This window comes from Simochromis diagramma, unplaced genomic scaffold (genome assembly GCF_900408965.1).
Source record: "Simochromis diagramma unplaced genomic scaffold, fSimDia1.1 OVJJ01000545.1, whole genome shotgun sequence".
NCBI classification, from domain to species: domain Eukaryota; kingdom Metazoa; phylum Chordata; class Actinopteri; order Cichliformes; family Cichlidae; genus Simochromis; species Simochromis diagramma.
This window is the reverse complement of record NW_024387371.1, coordinates 1,160,027-1,185,650: the sequence shown is the minus strand read 5'-3', so window position 1 is coordinate 1,185,650 and position 25,624 is coordinate 1,160,027. Positions and strand designations below refer to the sequence as shown.

The 25,624-nt window shown below is 40.4% G+C and overlaps 1 protein-coding gene across 2 annotated transcripts; it reads left to right on the top strand.

Moving 5' to 3' along the window:
* Positions 1-76: 76 nt before the first annotated feature.
* prpf6 (PRP6 pre-mRNA processing factor 6 homolog (S. cerevisiae)) lies at positions 77-24,320 on the top strand. Of its 2 annotated transcripts, XM_040008186.1 has the most exons (21): positions 11,004-11,224; positions 11,700-11,862; positions 12,002-12,120; positions 12,241-12,319; positions 14,121-14,297; positions 14,835-14,963; positions 15,092-15,186; positions 15,286-15,442; positions 15,698-15,860; positions 16,599-16,717; positions 16,826-17,044; positions 19,386-19,508; positions 19,613-19,734; positions 19,902-20,040; positions 20,175-20,294; positions 21,128-21,304; positions 21,457-21,590; positions 21,902-21,993; positions 22,600-22,714; positions 22,866-22,992; positions 23,470-24,320. In XM_040008186.1, exons 1-21 carry the CDS (start codon positions 11,034-11,036, stop codon positions 23,620-23,622), a joined length of 2,913 nt encoding a protein of 970 aa, XP_039864120.1. In that variant the 5' UTR covers positions 11,004-11,033; the 3' UTR covers positions 23,623-24,320. The 2 variants fall into 2 exon arrangements, with proteins under 2 accessions (XP_039864121.1, XP_039864120.1); XM_040008187.1 differs by lacking the exons at positions 11,004-11,224; positions 11,700-11,862 and adding an exon at positions 77-81 and having other exon boundaries at positions 12,063-12,120.
* The last annotated feature ends 1,304 nt before the right edge of the window (positions 24,321-25,624 follow it).

Below are 25,624 nucleotides of genomic sequence, written 5' to 3'. Positions count from 1 at the left end.
AAATGAATTTACAAATGCAGAATTTATTCTACAATTCATTATTTAAGCACAGAATTCTTTATTTTGATGCACGTGGCTCTTGTGGTACTCCATAGTGAAAAAGGTTTTGATTGTTGGATTGTGTTTTGCTCAGGTGAGTGTGTGTTATGAAAAATCTGTTTCGAGAATGCATTAAGAGTGGTGAGAATGACTTTTCTACTGTGAGAACTGAGCCAAATTCACTGAGAAAAACTATAATGTAGAGTTACATTTTTTCACAAACAAAATGAAATGTGAAGGATTTTTTTGAAACTTCAAAAAACTGATGAAATGGAAAAAAGCAAAATGATACTCGTGAAACATTATGCATCAGAAAACAGACAAAGAAAATAGACACAGTCTGAGAACATAGAACAAACTAAGGTATAGTCCAGTAAAGTCATGCTACATACATTCAGCAACCACTTTATTAGGTACCCCTTTTCCCCTACACTTCACAGTGATCCATCCATCCATCCATCCATCCATCCATCTTCATCCACTTTATCCGGGGCCGGGTCACAGGGGCAGCAGCCTAAGCAGAGAAGCCCAGACCTCCCTCTCCCCTTCTTCACAGTGATCCAAATATCTAATCAGCCTTTCACATCAGCAGCAACTCAGTGCATTTCAGCATGTAGACATGGTCAGGACAGGCTGCTGAAGTTCAACCCAAGCATCAGAATAAGGATGAAAGATGATTGAACGTGGCATGGTTGTGGATGTTAGACGGGCTGGTGTGAGTATTTCAGACATTGTTGATGTACTGAGATTTTACTGCACAACCATCTCCAGGGTTTACATGGAATGGTCTGAAACGGGAAAAATACCTAGTGAGCAGCAGTTCTCAGGGTGAAAATACCTTGTTGATGTCAGACGAGAATAGCCAGATTGCTTTGAGATGATAGGAGAACAACAGTAACTCAAAAAATTACTAATTACAAACAAGCTATGCAGAAGAGCATCTCTGAAAGCACAACACATCTGTCTGTAAAAAGCAGGTGGGCTACAGCAACAGAAGACCACACTGGGGGCCACAGCTGTCAGCTAAGAACAGGAAACCAAGGCACAATTTGGCACTGACTCCCCAAAATTAGACATTAAAAGATTGACTCCACAGTAACCAGATCTCAGTCCAGTAGGGCATCCTTGGGATGTGCTTGAAAGGGAAATTTGGATGAGCAGTTGTGAAACAAGATTAAAAGTTTGTATTTCTATTTGTTGCAAGTAAACCTCTTCCAGTGCATTACTGTGTTTCCTCATGCAAGGGTTTTTATTTGTTGATCACCAAGTTGAACTCAGTGACTGACTTTCCATGTTTTTACATATGTGCGAAAAGGTTTTTATTGTTTTAGTGTCTTTTGCACAAGTGAATCTGTGTTGGAAAAAATGCTTGTCTTGAGCAGTGCCTTAAGAGTGGTGAGAATGATGTTTGTGATATAAGAATTACACCAAATTTATCAAGAAAAACTGTAATACTTAAACACCAAATGGTTTTATAATTTTATCAAAATCTTTTGGTAAGAGTACTGTGAGAACTATGGCCTTAATGTAGAGTAAAAGGCATTCTGACACAAAATGAAATGTGAAAGGTTTATCTGATACTTTCCAAAATGTTATTTCATTGAAAAGCAAGATGATAAATGTGAAACTATCTTCTTTTTATTTTTCCTCTGGCCAGTCTTTTAATGGGTTACCACAGCTGATCAACAACCTCCATCTCCCCCTATCCCCAGCATCTTCTGCTGTCACACCAACCTTTTTTCATTACATCCATGAATCTTTTCTGTGGTCTGCCCCTTTTCTTCCTTCCTGGCAGCTTCATCTTCATGCTTTGTCCAATATATCCACTATCACTCTACAGCACGTGTCCAGGCTGTCAGGCTTACCTCGCTGACTTTGTCTCCAAACCTAAAACTGAGGAGTCCCTCTCATTTCTAATCCTGGCCATCCTGGTAACTCACAGTGAAATCTTAACCTCATCAGCTCTGCCATCTCCAGCTCTTTTTCCTGTCACTGCCTCCAAACTGTAAATCATAGCATGTCTCACTATTGTCTTGTAAATCATCCCTTTCACTCGCTGCCACCTCTGACCCTATATGCTTGAGAAAACAGACAGTGATGAAACATGTAAACTTAGAACATTACAAATTAATACATAATACATTAAACCCCCACTACATATAAGAACAGAATATGCTTGTGTGTAATTAGCAATGCCATGATGTGCACCTGTGATACAAGACTGAGGCAATATGTTTCCATTAGCTTTAAACTGGGGGACAGTTTCACTACTACCACTGACAGTGTGTGAGTGGCCTCAGTGTTCTGCAGAGAAGTAAGAGACATGTAGGTTGGACTGACAAAAGTAAAGTTGTGAGATTGAGATAGGAAGTGCATCGACACAATAACAAAATGTGTTTAGCTGTATGTGTAGACACGATGAGAAAAGCTAATGTGGGCGGAGAAATGTGTTCCTAAGGTGAGAACTGCACCAATTCAGAATAGTTATATATTAATAATATATAAAAAGGATATTGGTAACAAATCCAATATTATAGAGCAGTAATTTCTCCTGTTTCTGTTAATGTAGCATGGCTAGATCTACTGCTATTATTTTCAAATATATGAGTACACATAAATATAGTTTAATATTTTTTAATTGAACCACAATGGATAGAGAAGAGAAGCATATGAGAATAATTACATTTTAATCCTTTTTCCTGTCACCCACATGTACTTGTAGTGGCTGGTTTCAGGGCAGTAAACCAATCCCCCAGTCTCATTGTATTATCTTGCACACTATGTCTGTTATTGTGCTCACAAGGGAACAGGTGCGTGTGGTTTTTTGGGGAAGGATTTTTTGAGCAGATGACTGAAAGGCAATACAAAGTTGGATTTTGTGAAATTAAATGATGAGACAAGAAAATAACATTAAAGTGTCTAATAGCTCTCTCCTCTCTGTCTCTCTCCCTCTCTCTCCATATATATATATATATATATATATATATATATATATATATATATATATATATATTAGGGGTGGGGGAAAAAATCGATACTGTGTAGTATCGTGATATTTTGTTTGCTAATAATGTATCGGTACAGGGACAGCAGAAATCGATATTTTGTTACAAAAAAAGTTTTGTGGACCGGAATATGCTCTGACTTCAGAGCATGTTGATCAGCTCCTTTTTCTGAGCAAGAATCCTGACATTCCTTCACTGTCCAAATGTATTTAACTTTTTTTTGGCAGCAATAAACATGACAGTTTACTTATTTTAATTTAAGACATGTTTTATTTTAATTAAGTTTAAAACTTTTTATTTAATGTAAAATTACATTTTGTTTTAATTTACTTTCAAATTCTTCAGTTGCTGAATGGGCTGCATAGTTTTCATAAATTGCATAGTTCAGAATAGCTATAATTGTACCAGATGTTTGCATTCAGTTAAGTTGGACTAGACTGTAATACAAACCGTTCAAGTTTGTCAACAATAAAACTGACTGAAATGAGAGAAAGACTGAGTGCGAGACTTTGATATTAGATAAAATGAATATTGATAAAGTTTACCTTTATGTACAGAATCTGAATATCACAAAATATCTTAAAAAATTGCAATAATATCGTATCGTGCGTTAAGTATTGTGATAATATCGTATCGTGGGATGTATGGTGATTCCCACCTCTAATATATATATATATATATATATATATATATCTCACCCTGACGACAAGTGGGCTACTGGAGCAAGAAGGCATCGGTGGGCAAGAGACGAAAACAGGGCATTGTTGGAATGCTACTACGCAAGTAACCCTGGCGAAAGGGGCTACACGAATAGGATGAGGGACCTATGGATTCTTCAATACCCAACATCCACAATGACGGCGAAACAACTAGTAGCTCAGTGTTCCAACATTCGAAAGAAGGGACTGCTATCACAGCTAGAGATTGACGAGGTACAACATAAATGCTACGGCAAGGAGGAGTCAGGACGCCAGGTCAGGGGGGAGATATCATCACCCCTACCCGAGATTGGGTACATAGCCCCAAGTGCGATAGGAGAAGGATCGTTGATTGCGAGAGGAACTGACCTGAAAAATAGGATCATGGCTAAGCTTGAAACCTGGATCCCCCGTAGCTGGTTACCAAGATTACGTGAAGTACCCTCAGAAGGTCTGCTAGATGATGTTAATGCAGCACTACGGAGGATACCTACAACCACGATTACCGACACTAACAAGCTGATGTACAATACGGCAGCAGTGATCAGTGAGATGCTTGGCTACAAGTTGAACAGCCACAAGGGGCAGTACCCTCCATGGAGAAGGAGGCTAGAGGGCAAGATCAAAGTAGCACGGAGGGAGGTTAGCCAACTAACGGAGTTGCAGAAAGGTGCGGCAAAGAAGGTGCATAAGAAATACAGCAAACTGTCCATACCTGAGGCCTTGGAAACTGCCAAGCAAAGACTCACAGCCTTGGCCAGCCGCTTGAGGAGGTACACCAGAGAGATAGAAGGCAGGAGAATAAACCAGCTGTTCTCCACAGAACCAGCAAAGGTGTACTCTCAGTGGCAAGGGAACAATAAGAGAACAGCACCACCAAGGCTGGAGACGGAGCAATACTGGAAGAGCATATGGGAGAAGGACGCAACCCATAACGGCAATGCTCAGTGGCTAGTGGATCTGAGGGCAGACCATAGCGACCTCCCTGAACAGGGTCCAGTAACCATCACAGTGGCAGATATCCAAGAAAGGGTCTCCAGTATGAAGAGTTGGACAGCACCAGGGCTCGACATGGTTCACGCCTACTGGCTGAAGAAGCTGACTGCACTCCACGAGCGTCTGGCAGCACAAATGAACCAGCTGCTAGTTAACGAGAGACACCCGGAATGGCTAACCGAAGGTCGAACGGTCCTGATCCCCAAGGACCCCAAGAAGGGACCGGTCCCATCCAACTACCGACCAATAACCTGCCTCAGTACTACATGGAAGCTCCTGTCAGGCATCATATCGGCTAAGATGAACAGGCACATGGGTCAATACATGAGTGGGGCACAGAAAGGGATTGGCAAGAATACCAGAGGCGCAAAACACCAGCTACTGGTAGACAGAACAGTCAGCCGAGACTGCAAGAACAGGCTGACCAACCTGTGCACTGCCTGGATTGATTACAAGAAGGCCTATGACTCAATGCCCCACAGCTGGATACTGGAATGCTTAGAATTGTACAAGATCAACAGGACCCTAAGAGCCATCATCAGGAACTCAATGGGGATGTGGCGTACAACACTAGAGGCCAACTCCAAGCCCATAGCACAAGTCACCATCAAGTGCGGGATCTACCAAGGAGATGCTCTGTCCCCACTGCTGTTCTGCATAGGCCTGAACCCCCTCAGTGAGATCATTAACAAGACTGGCTATGGATACCGACTACGGAATGGAGTTGTCAGCCACCTCCTGTACATGGATGACATCAAGCTGTATGCCAAGAGTGAACGAGATATCGATTCACTGATCCACGCTACCAGGCTATACAGCAATGACATTGGAATGTCGTTCGGACTGGAGAAGTGTAGTCGAATGGTAACAAAGAGAGGGAAGGTAGTCAGAACTGAGGGGATTGAACTACCAGAAGGCAACATTGCAGACATAGAGGACAGTTACAAGTACCTGGGGATCCCGCAGGCAAATGGGAACCATGAAGAGGCCGCTAGAAAAGCTGCAACCACCAAGTACCTGCAGAGGGTCAGGCAAGTCCTGAGGAGTCAGCTGAACGGTAAGAACAAGATCCGGGCCATCAACACCTACGCCCTGCCCGTGATCAGGTACCCTGCTGGGGTAATAGGCTGGCCAAAGGAGGAGATAGAAGCCACTGACATAAAGACAAGAAAGCTCCTTACCATGCATGGAGGGTTTCACCCCAAGTCCAGCACCCTGAGGCTGTACGCTAAGCGAAAGGAAGGGGGCCGGGGACTGGTGAGTGTCAGCACCACAGTCCAGGATGAGACAACGAACATCCAAGAATACATTGGGAAGATGGCCCCAACTGACCGAGTGCTCAGTGAATACCTCAGGCAGCAGAAACCCAAGAAAGAGGAGGGAGACGAGGAACCATCATGGAAGGACAGGCCCCTGCATGGTATGTACCACCGGCAGATAGAGGAGGTGGCTGATATCCAGAAATCCTACCAGTGGCTGGACAAAGCTGGACTGAAAGACAGCACAGAGGCACTAATCATGGCAGCACAAGAACAAGCTCTGAGTACAAGATCCATAGAGGCTGGGGTCTATCACACCAGGCAAGACCCCAGGTGCAGGCTGTGTAAAGATGCCCCAGAGACAATCCAGCACATAACAGCAGGGTGCAAGATGCTAGCAGGCAAGGCATACATGGAACGCCATAACCAAGTGGCCGGCATAGTGTACAGGAACATCTGTGCCGAGTATAACCTGGAAGTCCCGAGGTCAAAATGGGAGATGCCCCCAAGGGTGGTGGAGAATGACCGAGCTAAGATCCTGTGGGACTTCCAGATACAGACGGACAAAATGGTGGTGGCTAACCAACCGGACATAGTGGTGGTAGACAAACAGAAGAAGACGGCCGTAGTGATCGATGTAGCGGTTCTGAATGACAGCAATATTAGGAAGAAGGAACACGAGAAGCTGGAGAAATACCAAGGGCTCAGAGAAGAGCTCGAGAGGATGTGGAGGGTGAAGGTAACAGTGGTCCCCGTGGTAATCGGAGCACTAGGTGCGGTGACTCCCAAGCTAGGCGAGTGGCTCCAGCAGATCCCGGGAACAACATCGGAGATCTCTGTCCAGAAGAGTGCAGTCCTGGGAACAGCTAAGATACTGCGCAGGACCCTCAAGCTCCCAGGCCTCTGGTAGAGGACCCGAGCTTGAAGGATAAACCGCCCGCAGGGGCGTGCTGGGTGTTTTATTTTTATATATATATATATATAAATGAAGACCCTTTTGTTTTTGGTCCCCTGAGACCTCCATGATCAGAGAGAATCTATATTTCTTCTCCTCTCCTCTCAAGAAATTCAGCAGCAGAGAAAACACAAGGCATCATGAACCGATTCACCGTGTCTAAATAACCCCGCCGTCTTGAGCAGACAACAGGCAACGTGGCAGGAGAACAGCTTCACTCAATAATCTCGTTTATCTATTCACCCATCAGGGAAACAAATCAGTTGTACTTTGGATTGTCTTAGCTGTCAAATGTAATGCAAAAAATATGAGAAACCTCTTATCAAACCACAGTGAGGGTAATTCACACACTTCCATTCTTCTCCCACACTGAGCAAAGACTAAATGCCTACAAGGAGACATGTAACATGGCATGTGTGCATGGGCCAAACAAGCCTCCTCCCACAGACTCGTGGTGATCCTATTACTGCTTAAAGAGAGGAGTGGAGGGGGTCTTTTTCTTTACACAGCAATTAGCCTAATGCAGCATTAACTTTGACCTGCAATGTGCATTTGCCACGACTGCCTGAACTGTCAATGCATTAGTATTCACATCACAAAAACCACCACCATTTTTCCCTCCTTTTTACAGTGTCGCAGATCCTGCCTTAGACTCATTATTGGACTATCCTCATCCAAAGCCTTGTTTTACTCAGTGGATCAATGAAATTCTATTTGAACATCTGTTGGCCAAAACAGCTGTAGATAGCCACTCCAAAAGGAAAGCCCTAATAGGAATTTACTGTTGTCCTTCCACAAGGACACTTCTCTTTGTTTCAGAATAATAAACAGCCACTAATCAGCTCTAAATAAATCATTTATCCTCCCAGGACTTTCTTCTACGTATGAAATGAGGCATTGTTAAGGTAGACTGCTTTCAGCTAAGACACAGTCATTCAGTTTAGTATGTCTGCACACTGAAAAATGGTTTTGTCTGTGTCCTGTTTTTTCCCTTTGTCCACAATGTATTGTAAAATATAATGAGCTAATATTAACTCACAATGAATCCCAGCAAAATGAATGATGTGTGTCTTTGTGAGTGTAGGTGTGTGCTTGTAGGTGATGCATTAAGCATATCAATAAACCTGTCATCTTGACATATGCCCTCCTGTGCTTTCTTCCTCCAAACAGCAGCCTTCGTTCAATTAGTGGACCGTAAACATGCTGCTTTTGGCTGAGATGTTGCATCTTTTTAATTCTCGGTATCTTCCTATTAACCGCTGTGGACCCATTCTTTTGCATTCACATGACACTGTAGACATCTGGTGTAGCACAGGTTGAGGCAGAAAGTTCACTGGTTTCTCCATCCTGAGTTCTGTGCACTGAAAAAATAGATTAAACTCAGTTATGCATCCATGCAAACTGGCCCACACGTAAATGAATAAACATGCAAGAATGCACACATTACTGTATGCTTTATGTTACGCCCCAGTCTAGGGGTACAGGAACGCAACATAAGTTTAAAAAGACTGCCCCGCCCTGGTCCCCAAAACCATACACAGAGGGAAACCAAGTCCTTAGTGAATCGTGTTTTATTATTTACACTGCAAAAATGAAGCTCCAGGGTGACTTTGGTGGCAAAGTCTGTCACCAAACTGGATTTATTAAAGGGTTATAGCCATAACACTTGCACCCATTAAAATATTCACAATTACTCTCTTTGTAATTTCACTTGTTTAGAGCACATTTTATTCTTCCAATTACACTTTTGTTTGTCAAGCATCAGTGTATCACCAGATCACAAATTAAAGTATTTATTATGAAATTAGAGATATTATTTTGTGAATCTCTATAACACAAAATGCATTTTCTTGCTAATTGAAGTGATTAGTCTTTGTTAAAACAACAAAAAAAGCCATTAAATTATTGTCCTTCAGCACTGCTTGGTTCTAAAAAAAAAGGCTTTCTATAACAATGACTAGGCAAAAAAAAGGCTTGTCAGTCAAAATCATGGTCTCCATTATGATCTATTTGCTTATAAACATATATAGGAAGTTGTCTTTTTCATGCAGATGAGTTGTAGAGGTCAAATGAGTCCCTTTTAGACTTCTGTGTCATGATGCCAAGTTGTCTATGATGCAGGTAAAGTAGAAAAAAATTGTTTTTTTGTCATTTTTTTAAACTTTATTAATGCAAGACACAGCTTCCAACTCACAGTTGCATTTACAGGAAGCATTGCCAAATGTTTTATGGCTGCACATCAAAGGAAATGATGATAGCATGATCTCTGGCGAGACCGCCGTTACTCAGTCAGTCTTCCCAGCCCCGGAGCAGATATGCGCTATCTTCTGCTTCCACTGCCATCACAACTGCAGATTTGAATGTGTTCGTTTCTGCATGTGAGGTGGTTTGTGGATTCCTGCTAGGTGCTTTATGCTTATGGAAACACACTTTTGTTACCAATATATAAATCAGATTATTGGAGACACCTTTTCTATTCATTTAGGTATAGTAACCATTACTCATGTAGCAGAGAATAATGAATCAATTATTGTGCAAATTAATCTTGGTACTACACGTGTGCTTGGATCAGGCTCTGAGAAATTCTCACTCTTAATATAGGCGAATACTTTAAAGACAATTTATCATTAATGAGACTGAAGTGGATTATGGCTCAGGACTATGAGAGACTGCAGATATATGATGTGGGGTTTTCTCTACCACCTTTCCCTGTCAATTCAGGCTTGACATAATTCTGATTTCTATGTGTGACTATAAAAATCCTCCGGTTGAAATCAAACAATCGTTGAAATAATCAGGGAAAAATAAAATAGGCCATACAATAGCTGGATGAAATAAAGGCTTGAGTTACGCTCCGTGTTTAAATTAGTCCTGCGTGAGCTATATATCGGCTAATGTGCCTGACAGTCCATTTTCATCATAGCATCTTCTCCCGGGAGTAATATAATGTCTGCCCTTCAGGCGATGTAAATGAAGAAAAATGTAAAAGCCTGAGCCGAGGCTCAGACTGTGCATCAGTGAAGTTAAATGTGATTGAAGCGCAGTGTTGTAGCCTATAGACTAATTTCATCTTATGGGAGGAAACCCAGAAATGCCATATTAATATGTAATTACCACTATGACAGTTTCCTGTCTCAAGTTTGAATATCCACATTATATAGAGGATAATGGATATTTTTTCCCTCATAATGTTAAATAGGTTGGGACTTTAATATGCTAACACATGTCTAAGTTAGTGTATGCATGTAAGTATTCCATTTTGAAAATGCCATTACTGCTAATTTGCCACTGTGTGTTTCAGTTAGGGTGTTTCTGTGCCATGTGTCCCATCAGGTGGTCAGGTTCAGGTGGTCCATTTATGACATATTGTTATGGGAAAACAAAACCATAAAATAAATGAATGAAGTAATGTGAGAAGTTTATTTCGGTATTTGATTATCAGGGAACTGCCAGGATGTTTGTACTATTAGGGTTAAGTAGAATGAAGTACAAATATCTCAGAATAAAACAATATGTAGCTCTTTGGTGTTTTCACACAAAAGTCAGATGATAGTTTATGCAACACCATCCATCCATCCACTTATTGTAACAGGCTTGTCTTTGCACTGTTGGAGGAAGGCATGGAGACACAGGGAGAGCATGCAAACTCCTCAGAGAAAAGCTCCAGACTGAATTTGAACTCACGACCTTCTTGCTGTGAAGCAACAGTCGGGCCCTTGAGTTCAATGAGTTTCCATAGCGGCATTATTTTTCAGGATGTGGTGCCCTCTTGTGACTTTTGTGCAAATTTCAATCTGCTGAAAACATAAGTAAAGAAATTAATTCATCCACATAGTCTCACAGCAAGTTGCATTCAAAACAATAAATATTAACCGAATAGTTAATGTATAACAGTTTTGCTATAACTAAACTAAAATAGTATTGAATACAATGTAAAATAAAGATAGTAATAATAATATTTAATAATCCGCCAGTCCTGTGGGGGCGCTGCCAGGCGTTTCTAGACCTTAGGCCTCTTTTTCCTCGGAGCGGAAGTTCGACTGTTGTTTATCCGGCTCTGCATCGTCTCGTCGTGTGAGCAATGATGGCTAGCACTGGTGCAAAACAAGCGCCTAAAATTGTCTCCAAAAGTTCTGCGGGAGGCACCGGGGCGGCGGGGGCTAGTGGTGGGCCCCCGATAATGCCCCTCGCCTCTCCGCTCATGGGGAAAAAGAAAAAGCCGTTTCTAGGGATGCCTGCTCCGCTCGGTTACGTTCCCGGTCTCGGCAGAGGGTGAGCTAACTTAAAGCTACATGCTGCTAGCCAGATTGACCCGTTTTTTTTTTTCAATCGTACTAACCCAAGTTAATAATGAGTAAAATTTTAGTACAAGGTAGTTTTACAATACATAAATTAATTGGTTAATCTATATATATAATTTATACGTGAATAAAGTGCATATCGTTTCCCTTACCATGTTTTTAAATAGTTTAGTGGTTTTATGATTTAATTGCTTTACTAAACGTGAACTGTTAAATTGAAATTTAATTCAAATAGAGTTAAATGTCAATGTATGCTCTTCCTAAATCCATAGTCATCTAATATGTAATCTGTTTTAGACAAGCGAGCAAAATTTAAGTTAAAAAGTCATAATGATCAAAATAGTGTTATGTCACTGTGTTATAGAGAAGAGTAAAGATCTCGCTGTATAATTTTGGCCAGGCTGTGTTTATTTATGTCACATTTAAATGAATGCTTTTCCCTCCAGTGCCACCGGTTTCACCACCCGATCTGATATCGGTCCTGCTCGTGATGCTAATGATCCAGTGGATGACCGGCATGCACCCCCTGGAAAGAGGACGGTCGGGGACCAAATGAAAAAGAACCAGGATGATGATGATGAAGATCTGAATGACACCAACTATGATGAGGTATCTGTGATTTGCTGTAGATAAAGGTGTTTTTTTTTTCTGAGCGTTTAAATGATCAAGTCACAATTTTAAAGCAGATTTCTTTTATTATGAGCAGTTAATTTGATAATCTTGTCATACTTTGTTGTTTCTCTTGTAGTTTAATGGTTATGCAGGTAGCTTGTTCTCAAGTGGGCCCTATGAGAAAGATGATGAGGAAGCCGATGCTATATATGCAGCGCTGGACAAGAGGATGGATGAAAGACGTAAAGAAAGAAGGTTACAAAAAAGAAGAGTCTATTGTTTAATTTTTATTAATGCACAGTGTATTTGTTTTCAAATATAATATGGATTTTATATTGCAGGAGTCTTTTGTTCATGGTTGTCGTTGTATTTTAGGGAGCTGAGAGAAAAGGAGGAAATTGAGAAATACCGTATGGAGCGACCAAAGATTCAGCAGCAGTTCTCAGATTTAAAGGTAAGAGATTGACCCTAATATTCCAAACCTCTCTTCTGCATCATTTATGGAGTTAAAAAATCTGATGTTGCCTTCTTTTTGCACTAAAAGCATCTTAAATGCATTTTGGTTTTATTGGCTTTATTATCATATCTATAGAAGAAAAGGATTAATATTATCCAATGCAATTCTTTGGTTAAATCAGAATCAGAAGGCTTTTTTTAATCCCTGAGGAAATTATGTGATCAGAGTTTCTCCAAGATTGTAAGAACAGCAGCTAACTAAAATAAATTAAATATTTCAATATATTGCAAAGTTATGCAATATAATGAAATAGCTCTAATATACAAAAATGGCTTTAATTATAAATGTCCCAGTATATTACACAAATGAAATATATACAGTTGACATTGTGGTGCCCCTCTTGTCATACTGTGCTTTTTTGTTTTCTCTGTAGAGGATGTGCAAATAGTAAGCGTGTGAAGGCAGTACAGCATACACTGTGCTTTAAATGGAAGATTTGTACAATGAGATAGCCACAGGCAGGATCGGTTATAGTCTCTAGATTCATGATTTTTAAGCAATGAATTCCCAGGCTAAGATCTTTCTGTGAAATAAGCTTAGTAGCCTAGTAGTGAAAAGTGCCTTGCATGTTTGTCTCTGAAACAGTGTTCCCTTTTCTTCTTGTTTTACTGAGGAAATAAAATACTGATTAAAATAGAGGTGCTATTTTAATCAGTACAGATATTTGCAGATTCTGTGCAGTAAATCACATTTAGCTTAGGTACTCAGGTATTATCAAATAGAGCAGGGCGATATGACCAAAAATATTTATCACGATATACATTTGAAAATTTGTGATAACGGTATAACTGCCGATATAATTGATGTGAGACAAAATACTTTACAACTCCACAACTTTATTAGTGCAAAAAAATCCAACGTATTTTCACTTAAACAAGCAGCTGTTTTTATATGCATTAAAGTTATATAAAATTTAACAGTGCAAATGCAAATTCCTTGCTGACAGTTTAACCAAAAGGCATTTCCAGTGGAAACTAGCCGACATATCCTCAGCATAACCATGTATAATATCCACAAAACTTAAAAAGAGGTTATACACACACAATACAGTAATATTATGTTGAAGCACAGTACGTATCACTCCGCGAGGCTCCTGCCTACGATAGCCGTAATGCTCAGACTATCCATCAAGGGGTGTGGGTTCGTAGCTTAGCAAAGTCGTACTAAAACATTTGACAGATTTTCGAGCACCGTGTACGACATCAAATCATTTCGAGGTCAGTAAACACAACCAGAGTTCATACATAAGGCACACGGGATTATAAGGGGCACTGTCGATTTTCAGAAAAATCAAAGGATTGATTTTAAGTGTGCCGTATTTTCCAAAAAAACACGGTAATAACAACAGCCCGCTAGCATGAGCTACCAAAAATAGTGCTTTGTTGTGTATCTGACGGACGGAAGCTAAACCAGTTCCACACCACTGAAGTTGCAGCATTTTTACAAACCAATTCTGGTTCATCTGTTTCATTCAACGATCCGCTTTCGCCCTTCTCATTCTCCGTCGCCGCCATGCTTTTTCCGCCATGCGCGTATGAAAAAAAAAAAGGCACTGCGCATGTGCGTTTTACCCATATTCTATCGCGATATTTCACTTTCTTATCGTTGCCCAACATTATACCGGTATTACCGTGAACGATATGACATGGCCCAGCCCTATTATCAAACTATTGTAAATGAAAGCAATGCTCACATCCCATTCTTTTCTCCAACATCTTTCTTTGCCATTTCTCTACAGAGGAAGCTTGCAGAGGTGTCAGAGGAGGAATGGCTGAGCATTCCTGAAGTGGGAGATGCCAGAAACAAGCGCCAGAGGAATCCCCGCTATGAGAAGCTCACCCCTGTCCCCGACAGCTTCTTCTCCAAACACTTGCAGAGTGGAGAGAACCACACCTCTGTTGACCCGTTGCAAGGGGTCAGTATACTGTGTATACAAATAGAAAGAATTTTTGTAACTCATATTTACTTCCAAGTGCACTTCACTAAACTTCAGGGTGTAGTTTCACTATGGCCCAGCAGGAGTCAGGATATCTCCTTGGAAAAAAAGTTACTCTCCAGTTACAGCAGTTTGCTCAGTTTTTGTATGTTTAACAGACTGGACACCTGTTGCTACAGTAACTGGTCACACGAACTTTGTTGGCATTTAAAATACATTTGAAAGGGACACTTCATTGACCTGTGCATGCAGGTAGACGTCCATGAATTGAAAATGGAGACACGGCGTGCTGATTTAAAAAGTTGAGTTTTTTAAGAGGTATAGCCTCTTAACAGAGAAAAAGTCATTGCTTGACTTTAAATTAAAAGATTGAAGTAATTTGTGTCATTTTGCATTGGCTAGAAAAGTGTTACATGATTCAGGCTTTTGTTTCAAGAGCTGTTTAAACGTGCCATGACAGACTTCTCACAGACTGTGTTGCTCCTCTCTGTTGACATTGTTTCCTATCTCTACTAGCTGGGAGGTCTGAACACACCTTATCCAGGAAGCATGACACCTGGTCTGATGACACCAGGGACCGGAGAACTGGATATGAGGAAAATTGGTCAGGCCAGAAACACACTCATGGATATGAGGCTCAGTCAGGTAAATGATGCATCACCTAGCGCAACTTTCACTTTTACTTTCTTCTAGGATTCATGCTGCTGCCATTATACTGATAGAAACAACTTAACTATTCTCTATCCCTTTGTCTACATGTTTTCTGTATTCAGGTGTCTGACTCAGTGAGTGGACAAACAGTAGTGGATCCCAAGGGTTACTTGACAGATCTTAACTCTATGATCCCCACTTATGGAGGAGACATCAGGTAGAGAGACACTGACAGCATCAGATTGCTATATTTGTGTAAAAGAAGTTGCTGTGTGTATATGTGTTTAATCGCTTATTTGTGGCTCTGCTTGTTCAGTGACATCAAGAAGGCTCGTCTGCTGCTGAAATCAGTGAGGGAAACAAATCCCCATCACCCACCTGCCTGGATTGCTTCTGCCAGGCTGGAGGAGGTGACTGGGAAGTTGCAGGTGGCCAGAAACCTGATCATGAAAGGCACAGAGATGTGTCCGAAGGTAAAGGAAGTTAAACAGTACAATGAAACTATTAAATGACAACACAAGGATGCTGATGTTTTCTGGATATTTTGCTCAAATTAACCCTATAATCTCTAAGATTGCATTTCTTAGAATATGGTATTAGTATATCGCTAGTATTATAATGTAACAGCTGCTTAAATTTAAGACGTAACATTACTTCTTGAATAAGTTGCAAATGGGGGCAATGGTTTGTGCTTTCCTGTTTAAATAAGTGTTTTCCCTTTGGATTAGAGTGAGGATGTGTGGCTGGAGGCTGCCAGGCTCCAGCCTGGTGACACAGCTAAAGCGGTGGTAGCCCAGGCTGTCCGTCACCTTCCACAGTCTGTGCGCATCTATATCAGAGCTGCAGAGCTGGAGACAGACGTCAGGGCTAAGAAACGAGTCCTCAGAAAGGGTAAGGTTGTCGTTTATCCCCTCCAATATTTAACAAAAAGCTTTTTTGTGTGTTTGTGTTTATTTATTCACAGATTACCAGAAATTCGTCTTCCTGTTATGATATGAGCCGAAGTTCATTGCCTTCCCAGCAATGCATATGAGAATGAACTATTTCTGCCAAAAGAAAGAAACTTAATTTCTGCAGGGCCAAAACTCAAGACCAGTCTCAATCTGTTTATCTTCTTATAAAATCACCCGCACAGATCTGCTCACTTTCTTTACTCATAAGGTTGCAACAAAAGATTTTATCACAGTTACATTTGGCAGCTGTGTTTCTGGCTTCTTGTCAAAGCGAGGCACCCTATTTAACCATGGTGTCAATGCTCTAACTTACGCATGCACGCACGCACACACACAAACGCTTATTAACACTTCCCAGCAGCATACCCCACTGACAGAGATGGATCAGCGTTTCCTCTGAGGAAGAGCTTACTCCGCCTCTACATGTTCAGTTGCCTCTGCTCTACTTTTCTCAGTTACATACAAAGCACACTCCCATCCCAGCTGACACTGTTGCTATTACAGAAAATATGTTATTTATTTTTGTTGTCTGTGCTTGTGTGTTCTCTGAGCTCTATAGGATCTTTGTTAAATAGTTTTTGTGTTCTTGTTTTTATGAATTCTTGCATTGAAGTTATTCAAAATAAGAAGCATCAGCAAAATTACTTAGTACTTATTTAACTGTTCCCTGTCATAGCGCTGGAAAATGTATCCAAGTCAGTTCGACTGTGGAAGACAGCTGTTGAACTGGAGGAACCAGAGGATGCCAGGATCATGCTCAGCAGAGCTGTGGAGTGTTGCCCTACAAGTGTGGAGGTACTTCACCAACATGAACATTTGGAAATTGGACTGAATGTCTCAGAGTGCAGCACAATATATGAACATATGCAATGAACTTTATAACTAACTCTCTGTCCTCTCTAGCTCTGGCTGGCACTGGCCCGGTTAGAGACGTATGAGAACGCTCGTCGTGTCCTGAACAAAGCTCGAGAGAATATCCCCACTGATCGCCACATCTGGATCACTGCTGCGAAGCTGGAGGAGGCCAATGGGAACACTCAGATGGTCGAAAAGATCATTGACCGAGCCATCACTTCTCTGCGTGCCAATGGTGTGGAGATCAACAGAGAACAGTGGATACAGGTTTGTTTCTGGGGCTTTCTGTTTTCTTTGAAATGACTGAGAAGATAAAGGGAGACCAAATTGCTCGTTATTTTTATTCATAAATGAGTGGCTCCCACTTTGAACTGTGATGTGCTTTAAACCTGCATTCGATCTGAAGGCTAACAGACGGTGATAGCTGAGGACTCAAAAAGTCACAAAAAGTCAAAATGGAAAAAAAGGCTTTCTTAGCATTTAAATTTTCAGTATGGTTTAATGGGATCAGTCACTCATTTCAGGACTTGCTGAAGGGAAAAAAATTGAGTATGTTTCCTTAAAAAAAAAAAAAGAGGATATGCTCATTGGCTAACAACTTGTGATTGACCAGGCAACAGCCAATAAACAAGCCATTTCACAGGCATGCTCATTCGTCTTTGTCACATCCCATTTTTTAACCAAGATGGCAACAGTAAGATCACTACAGCACACAAAAAACACTAGCACAAAGGTGAGTCATGCCTGAATGAGGGAATCACTTTAACCCTTTAAAGCCGGTCGGAGCAGGCACGCTCCGTTTTGCGTAACTTTTTTTAAAATCCCGGTAGCACTGCAACCATGTAAGCTAGCGCAATAATTTTTTTTGCATATGAAACCGGAGGCATAGTACTTACATCTTATGCCATCAGCTTGTCCTAGGTCGCAGTTTCCTTCCACATATAGCTTTGCAAAACTGCATAAAAAGCACTTGCAGCAACAAAAACATAATATTCCAGAAACACGCTTTGCCGATCCAATCAGCTGTTCGTAACACTTCCTATATCCAACAGCGCGAACTATCGCATGTCCGCCATGACCTGCCCGAAACTGGAAGTGACGTCATTTTGCGGAAATGTAGTTTTTTTTACCATCAGGGCCTTATGAGCCTATACTGGTGTTTTTAAAAGTTATGTTTGACTTTATGACTTTCTGTGTCGTTTCTGAGATGCTTAGGACTCGTATTGCACTGCTGGAAATAGTTTATTTTGATGCATATGCTGTTTTTTTTTTTTTTGCAAATTTGCATTATAATATTTATTTTCGTTTTTCCTGCAGTATATAAAAATTGGTGTATTTCAAAAATAAAACTATGAAGATACTTAAAATAAATTTCCTGTGGTGGGAAACTATTTTGTGCAACTTTTTTGTATTTGCAGTTTTGAGGGATAATCCTCTTAAATTTCTCTAACTAGAAATATATGTTAAAAAAACAAAAACGATTTTAAATTTTTTTGTAGTTTATTGCACTTTTTTGCAATTTATGTAATTACTATTCACTTAATGCATACATATTATTAAAATTTGAGCTATAATGGTTGTATTGATGTATATCAACTTGAAATGCTCCCAAAAATGGCTCTACAGCATGTAAAAATATAATATAAGCTCTGGCGGACTTGGTTCTATGGTAGGTCTTAAAGGGTTAACTAAGTGAGGAAGCCAATAGTGTGACATATCCTGTTTCTGAAAAGGCCCAAAGATTCACGCTGAACAGCCTGCTGCACTTAAACTTGAAGCGAGGATCTGTTTTGGGAGATTTCATACAAACTTGCTATTGCGAATTGTTCATTGGTTGTTGTTGGACTTACTCTTTTAGAGACTTTGCTGTGGAGTTAAGTTTGCAAGTCTGCAAAAGCAAATTAAAACCTTGCAAAGACAAACTACTGATTTATTTTACATTTACATGACTAGAGTCCCCTAAAGGCTCCAGAGAATTGCCTGTTTACACATTACCTGTCTCACTGTTGTGAAGAGAAAACGGCTTTTAGCCAGAATATGCAGAACACTTATCCAAACAACTTTGAAGTCAACCCTACTCTTCCTTGGCTCCCCAGCAATCCACTTGCCAAGTGTGGGACATGTTAAATGAATGGTTTGTGAGAACAGGCAAACAACTCACACAAGATCCTCAAAGAGATGCCAGTAATGTTTCATCTGGATGCAAAACAACACAGCACTGTGTCTAATGTTTTGTTTAGTGCAGTACACCGCTGTTTTGCAGTAATTGTCTTTAACTGAAATTCCTCTTTTGCATAGTTTTATTTGTTTGTTTTTTCTTTTTTTTGCCAGTGGCATTTTTTTTTCTTGTCACCGCAAATATTTGCTTATTAATGTCTGTCAGCTTTAATATTATTATTATTTTATAAATCTGCAGGTGTTCTGATGTCAGTTTTAAAATTTCTTTCTAATTAATATTAGAATTATTTTTGTGTTAATCACTTTATCATTTCATTTGAATGGCTTACCTAGAATTGATACCAGCAGTTCATCCAGTAATTTTTGCACCCTTCTTCTTCTTCTTCTCCCAAAGTGTCTATCCTTCTAAATGCTTGTTCATACCCTGCAGGACGCAGAGGAGTGTGACAAAGCAGGTAGTGTGGCTACCTGCCAGGCCGTGATAAGGGCTGTCATAGGGATTGGAATTGAGGAGGAGGACCGCAAACACACCTGGATGGAAGATGCCGAGAGTGTAAGTATAGAGAGATTAGTTTGGGTTTTTTAAAATAAAGTTTTTTACATACTTGCTGTTGTAGTTAAATTTAACAATGAGATGGTTGTGTGTTTGTGCCTCAGTGTGTGGCCCATGGGGCGCTGGAGTGTGCCAGAGCCATCTATGCCCATGCTCTCCAAGTATTCCCAAGTAAAAAAAGTGTCTGGCTTAGAGCTGCCTACTTTGAGAAGAACCATGGCACCAGGTGACAATCTTTAATTTCCAAATGCAAACATTAGCAGTCAGAAGGTGACAGTTGCTGTTTTGCATCACTATACTTATTTATTCTTTTTTGCTCCTGTGCTTTATGACCTGCTGCTTCGTCGCCGCCGCCGCATCCATTATTCTTTCATGGCACATTTAATTTCTCAGAGAGTCCTTGGAGGCTTTACTTCAGAGGGCTGTGGCTCACTGCCCCAAAGCAGAGGTATTGTGGCTAATGGGTGCCAAGTCCAAGTGGCTTGCTGAGGATGTGCCAGCAGCCAGAAGCATCCTTGCTCTGGCCTTCCAGGTAATTAAAAAGCATTCACTTCTCGATACAGCATGTCAAATATTAGAGTAATCTATGTATACCTATGTCTAACTCTGTTATCCTGTGTCTTCTGCTTCTCCTCACCCTCTGTCCTCCTCTGTCTGTTTTCATAGGCTAACCCAAACAGTGAAGAGATCTGGCTTGCTGCTGTCAAACTGGAGTCGGAGAATAATGAGTATGAAAGAGCTCGTCGACTGCTAGCCAAGGCCCGCAGCAGTGCACCAACAGCCAGGGTAAGTGTATCTGTGTGAATTTCAGAGTAGGGAACTATTGTAAAGGTTACTTCATAGAAAGGATAAAAGTTAATACTTGGTTTTCTGTTTGAGCTTTTAATACTTGGTTGAATTATAGAATTGCCTAAAAAGCTATTAAAGGAAACTGAATATTTTTATAAGAAGATTAATGAAATCAAGTTGTTCAGGTTATCTCATGTCACTTGCACTGAGTATGACTGCGTTTGCATTGAATCAATCCTGTCCTTTCACTTTGACTGGCCTTTTATGAACTGTACTACATTGTGTTTTTCATGTAGTGTTATTAATTTTTGAACTCTGACACATTTTGGATGAGTGATTCAAGTGTTAGTTTATTTTTCTGTTTTGAAACCACTGCTCTCTACATAATGGTGCAATTTCCTTGAGGTTGTTTCTGGGAACACTGTCAGGTTCAGGCTTGCAGGTTTTCCACAGATTATGCCGTTCAGTACCACATAGGCTGACAGATGTGTCAGCCAAGCTTTTAAACCACCACTCTGTCTGTCAAGTGACCTGGCAACACTCCCCTTTATCTTTGTTGTATGCTGACAGATGTGAGTAAGAGAATCTGCCTTAATGTTTGCTGTACTGCTTGTCCTATCAGATAACACAAAGTTTTAGTGTTAACCACTTAAGCATTTAGGCAAAAAGTTAGCAAGTTGGCATTTGATAAAACTGATGTATAGACTTGCAAGTACTGGGGTTCAGTATAAGCATTTTCCTTGTTTTACATTATTCTGTTTCAGGTGTATTACAATGCATTTGCAAATATAAAACTTCATAGGTCTCATTTGTATTTGTAATCTCTACAGGTGTTTATGAAGTCAGTGAAATTGGAGTGGGTGTTGGGAAACATAGAAGCTGCCCAGGAGTTGTGCACCGAGGCCCTGAAGCACTACGAGGACTTCCCTAAGCTTTGGATGATGCGAGGCCAAATCGAGGAGCAGTGTGAAAATATGGATAAAGCTAGAGAGGCCTATAACCAAGGGGTGAGGATGGGGTTATGTTTGGGGCGTGGGTTTGTTTTAGTATTGGATTGACCACAAATGCAAAGGAAGGAAGTGTTTTATTTTTTGATGAAAATGAGTGTATCATTAAAAACCAGAGTAAGGGTTAAGGATTTTTATTTTCATTGGTACAGTTAAAGAAGTGTCCCCACTCTGTGCCACTGTGGTTGTTGCTGTCACATTTGGAAGAGAGAGTGGGACAGCTGACCAGAGCCAGAGCAATCCTCGAGAAGGCGCGGCTCAAGAATCCCCAGACCGCTGAGCTGTGGTAAGAAAATACACGACAACAAGGAACTAGGAAGAGTTTTAGTTTGGAAAAGGTCACCTGCGCAGCAGTGTATTTTAGCATATGTATGTTTTTTTTTCTCTCCTATCCATGAAAACCTGTAAAAACTTACAGCTGGAAAACATTATATTTGTGCCTCCAAACTAGAAGCAGGCTTAATTTGATTTTGCAAAACCACATCAACCGAAACTGGCATTGCTGGCACATCAAGAACATATATAACACCAACACCATTTATTGTCATAAATTCTGAAATAAAGGCATCTAAAAGTACATATGATCTTATTAATCAGGCTGGAGTCAGTCAGATTGGAGTACAGGGCTGGATTGAAGAACATTGCCAACACGCTGATGGCCAAAGCCCTGCAGGAGTGCCCAAATTCAGGTGTGTATAAAATGCTGCTATAGATGGAAAAGCTTTGTTTGTCTGAACCTGTATTAGTGCAAAAAACCCAACATCAATGTATTTTCAGTTAAACAAGCAGCTGTTTTTTATGTGGATTAAAGTTATATAAAATTTTGACAGTTTAACCAAAAGGCATTTCCAGTGGAAATTGGCCGACATATCCTCAGCATAACCATGTATAATATCCACAAAACTTAAAAGAGGTTAAACACACACAATACGGCAATATTATGTTGAAGCACAGTACGTATCACTCCGCGAGGCTCCTGCCTACGATAGCCATAATACTCAGACAATCCATCAAGCGGTGCAGGTTCGTAGCTTAGCAAAGTCGTGCTAAAACATTTGACAGATTTTCGAGCGCCATGTACGACATAAAATCGTTTTGAAGTAGGCTGTGCCAGATTGGAGTCTTTGGCGGGCCGAATCTGGCCCCTGGGTATTAAGTTTGTGATCCCTGCTTTAGATGGTTTGTTTTCCTCTGTGCCCTTCACGTTTATGCAGACTTAATTTTCGTTCATTGCACTGGCACTATTGGACTTTAATGCACAAATTTCAATCCCCTTTTATTTTCTTCCTTCAAAGGTATCCTGTGGGCTGAGGCAGTGTTTTTGGAGGCCAGGCCCCAGAGGAAGACAAAGAGTGTGGATGCTTTGAAGAAGTGTGAACATGATCCACACGTCTTGCTCGCTGTAGCCAAGTATGACTTGAACTTTTCACTCCCTTTAGTAATAGCTATTACTTTTTGTGATAACCTACGATATAAAAAGGTGTATTTTGTTGGTGTTTTACATTCAGCAGACCTTTCTGTATGAAACTCTTAACATTTTGAGATGTTCTGCATATGTCAGGTTGTTCTGGAGTGAGCGTAAGATCACCAAGTCTAGAGAGTGGTTCCTCAGGACCGTAAAGATTGAGCCAGATCTGGGGGATGCTTGGGCTTTCTTCTACAAGTTTGAGCTGCAGCATGGCACAGAGGTAAGGATCTGGTGTCTAGACTCGCGCTATTTTGTTCATGCATTAATAAGTTGATTAAATCATTTGAAGTTTGATTCAAACCTGCTGCCTGGCTGGGGGCTTTCTTTGTGGAGTTTTCTAGTTCTTCATGTACCTGTGTGAGTTTTCCTCAGTATTGATTGCATTGGTGCAGTTTTACTACAGGCGTTGGTTGTGAATCAATTGTTTGTTATTACTTAGTGTTATTGTATGAAGTGGATATGTCAGCTGCTATAAACTTAAAATTTTCAGATTTATGTTCAGTCGTTAAAATGTGCAGTAAAACATGTGAAATCATACATGATAAACATGTAATTAGTTTTTCCAGCTGCACGATTTATGGTATACATTCTTGCTTTTTTTTTTTTCTTTCTTCACAAAGTTGGTAGTCACTTGTTTGTGTGGCCGGTCCATGTGTTGTGCTGTGATTGTATAACATTACTGCTCTGTATGCTTCAGGAGCAGCAGGAAGAGGTGCGAAAACGCTGTGAGAATGCAGAGCCCCGTCATGGAGAGCTGTGGTGTGCCGAGTCCAAACATGTACTAAACTGGCAGAAGAAGACAGGAGAGATCTTAGCACAGGTAGCCAGCAAGATCAAGAACACATTCTGAGAGTGGGGAAATTTGGACTGAAAACACCTGGAGGACTCTGGCAGTCACCAGTATAGCAGTGAGCAGCTATTGACATGCTTATTCTGTACCAGGACTTGCCCATCTCTGGCAGATTTAAAGTATTTACACACGCCCTTACATTTCTTTGTTGTTGTATGTGTCAGGAGAAAGTAATGATTTGACGTCAAAGTGACGAAATCTGTGGATGTTTTTTAAAAAAAAATAAAAAAAAATCAAAGTGACTGATGGTTACCCTCTTCATCCTGATATGCAGTAAGGAGATCTTTGGCTGCGATGTGAGATTTTTGTGGATACGTTTTTGATCTGTCTGTGTGTATGGGGTTTCAAGGTGTGGCCTCAGCTATTGTTGTGATTTGGCTTCTTTGTTAAAATCCTTGTCTTATACTCTCCTAAAAGTGCTAGAAGAGTACCCTTAGGTGTCCTCTCGGATTTCACAGCATTTTTCTGTTATTATTTAAACCTCCTGAGTCATGCTCTGCTTGATGTTGACGATCAGAGGTGGTGTGTTTTGTTTTTTGTTAAAACATTGAATTTTGTTTTGCTTCAGGTCCCACACGCCTTCTGGCAAATAATACATTGTTTTCCCTTTGCAACTCTGCTGTGAAGATGCAACCGATGAATCATCTAGTAAGCAGCTGTCGCATGTGCATTGAATAATTAAAGAGAAAAACACCCATTCTAGTGATTCATTCATTCATTTTTAAATCCACCTTTTTAGCATATTACTGAGTATAAAAGGTTACTTTCAGGTTTATTAAATAAATGATTATGTCATAGTAAATCTGCCGTTCTCTTCTTCTTTTTGGTTTAGAGTCATGCAGAGTGTCTCCCATCTTTTTTATCCAATAATCCCTGCTGTTATTTTATAGTTCTGCCGTGTTGGATCATTCAGCATCATCTAAATTTTAATATACATTACCACAGAATTCTTCCAAAGGTCTGCCTAGTTCAGCTAACAACCTGACTAACTTTACCGATATCGATCAAATATCACAGTCTGCACTCCCATTGGTCAGTGTTGGTATTCTGCTTGTTAGGCAGAAGAAGGGCAACAAAAGATAAACAGGGCAGGCTATAATAGCTTTGTGGAGTTGGAGTTGGGTAACATTCAGCTCTGTGTACAAGTAGGAAGATGGCAGTTTTTTGTTACTGAAAATGTAACAAAAGCTACAGTTATATAATCAATATGGACTTAAAGGACAGACTTATAAGCTTTAATTCAAGGGGTGTCCAATACCACTGATGAGTTAGAGCTGGTCCAGTGTTTTTACAGTGTTCTGTTTTTATTTATTATTTTGTTTTGTGAGCTGCTTCTATTTTTTTCTTCTTCACAAGTTAATGCGGTAAAAGGTTGTGAGATGTTTCCAAATGACGTGTTTGGAAAGCAGCTGTGAACCACAACGTGCCATCAAAAGAGCTCTTAAGTACAAGTGTAACAGACCAAATATCAGCTGCAAAACAAGAAAAAACAGCTCCTTCAGCTTGATAGCGAGTGCATTAGAGAGGCCAAATCATTTAGACAGGAAAAAACCAAACCAAGGCACTTTGCAAGATAACAAAGTCCACATTTCCATGGATGACAACACCGGTGGATGATCCTGGGATCCTTTCCATTGTAAATGGAGCCTGACTGATATTTAGGACGATACTGATATTTGGTTATTTTAAAAATATGATATTGCGATATATTTGTCGATATCTTTTTCTCTTTTTTTTTTTAAGAAGACATAAAATAAACATAAACATTTGTTACGTGTACTTTTTTTTTTTTTATTCCCCTGCCTGAAGCTGCACGGATCAGCTGCTTGTTGCGTTTGGTGGGTTGCGAATAGGGAAGTTGCAGAGTGCCCTCTGGTGGACAACTTATGCAATATCAACACCCACAACGTGGTTGAATGGCGTTTCTCTCTTCTATGTCATTTATGAGCTGTTACAAATGCAGATACCAATAGACTGGCATACAACTAAGTCAGTCGGGCTC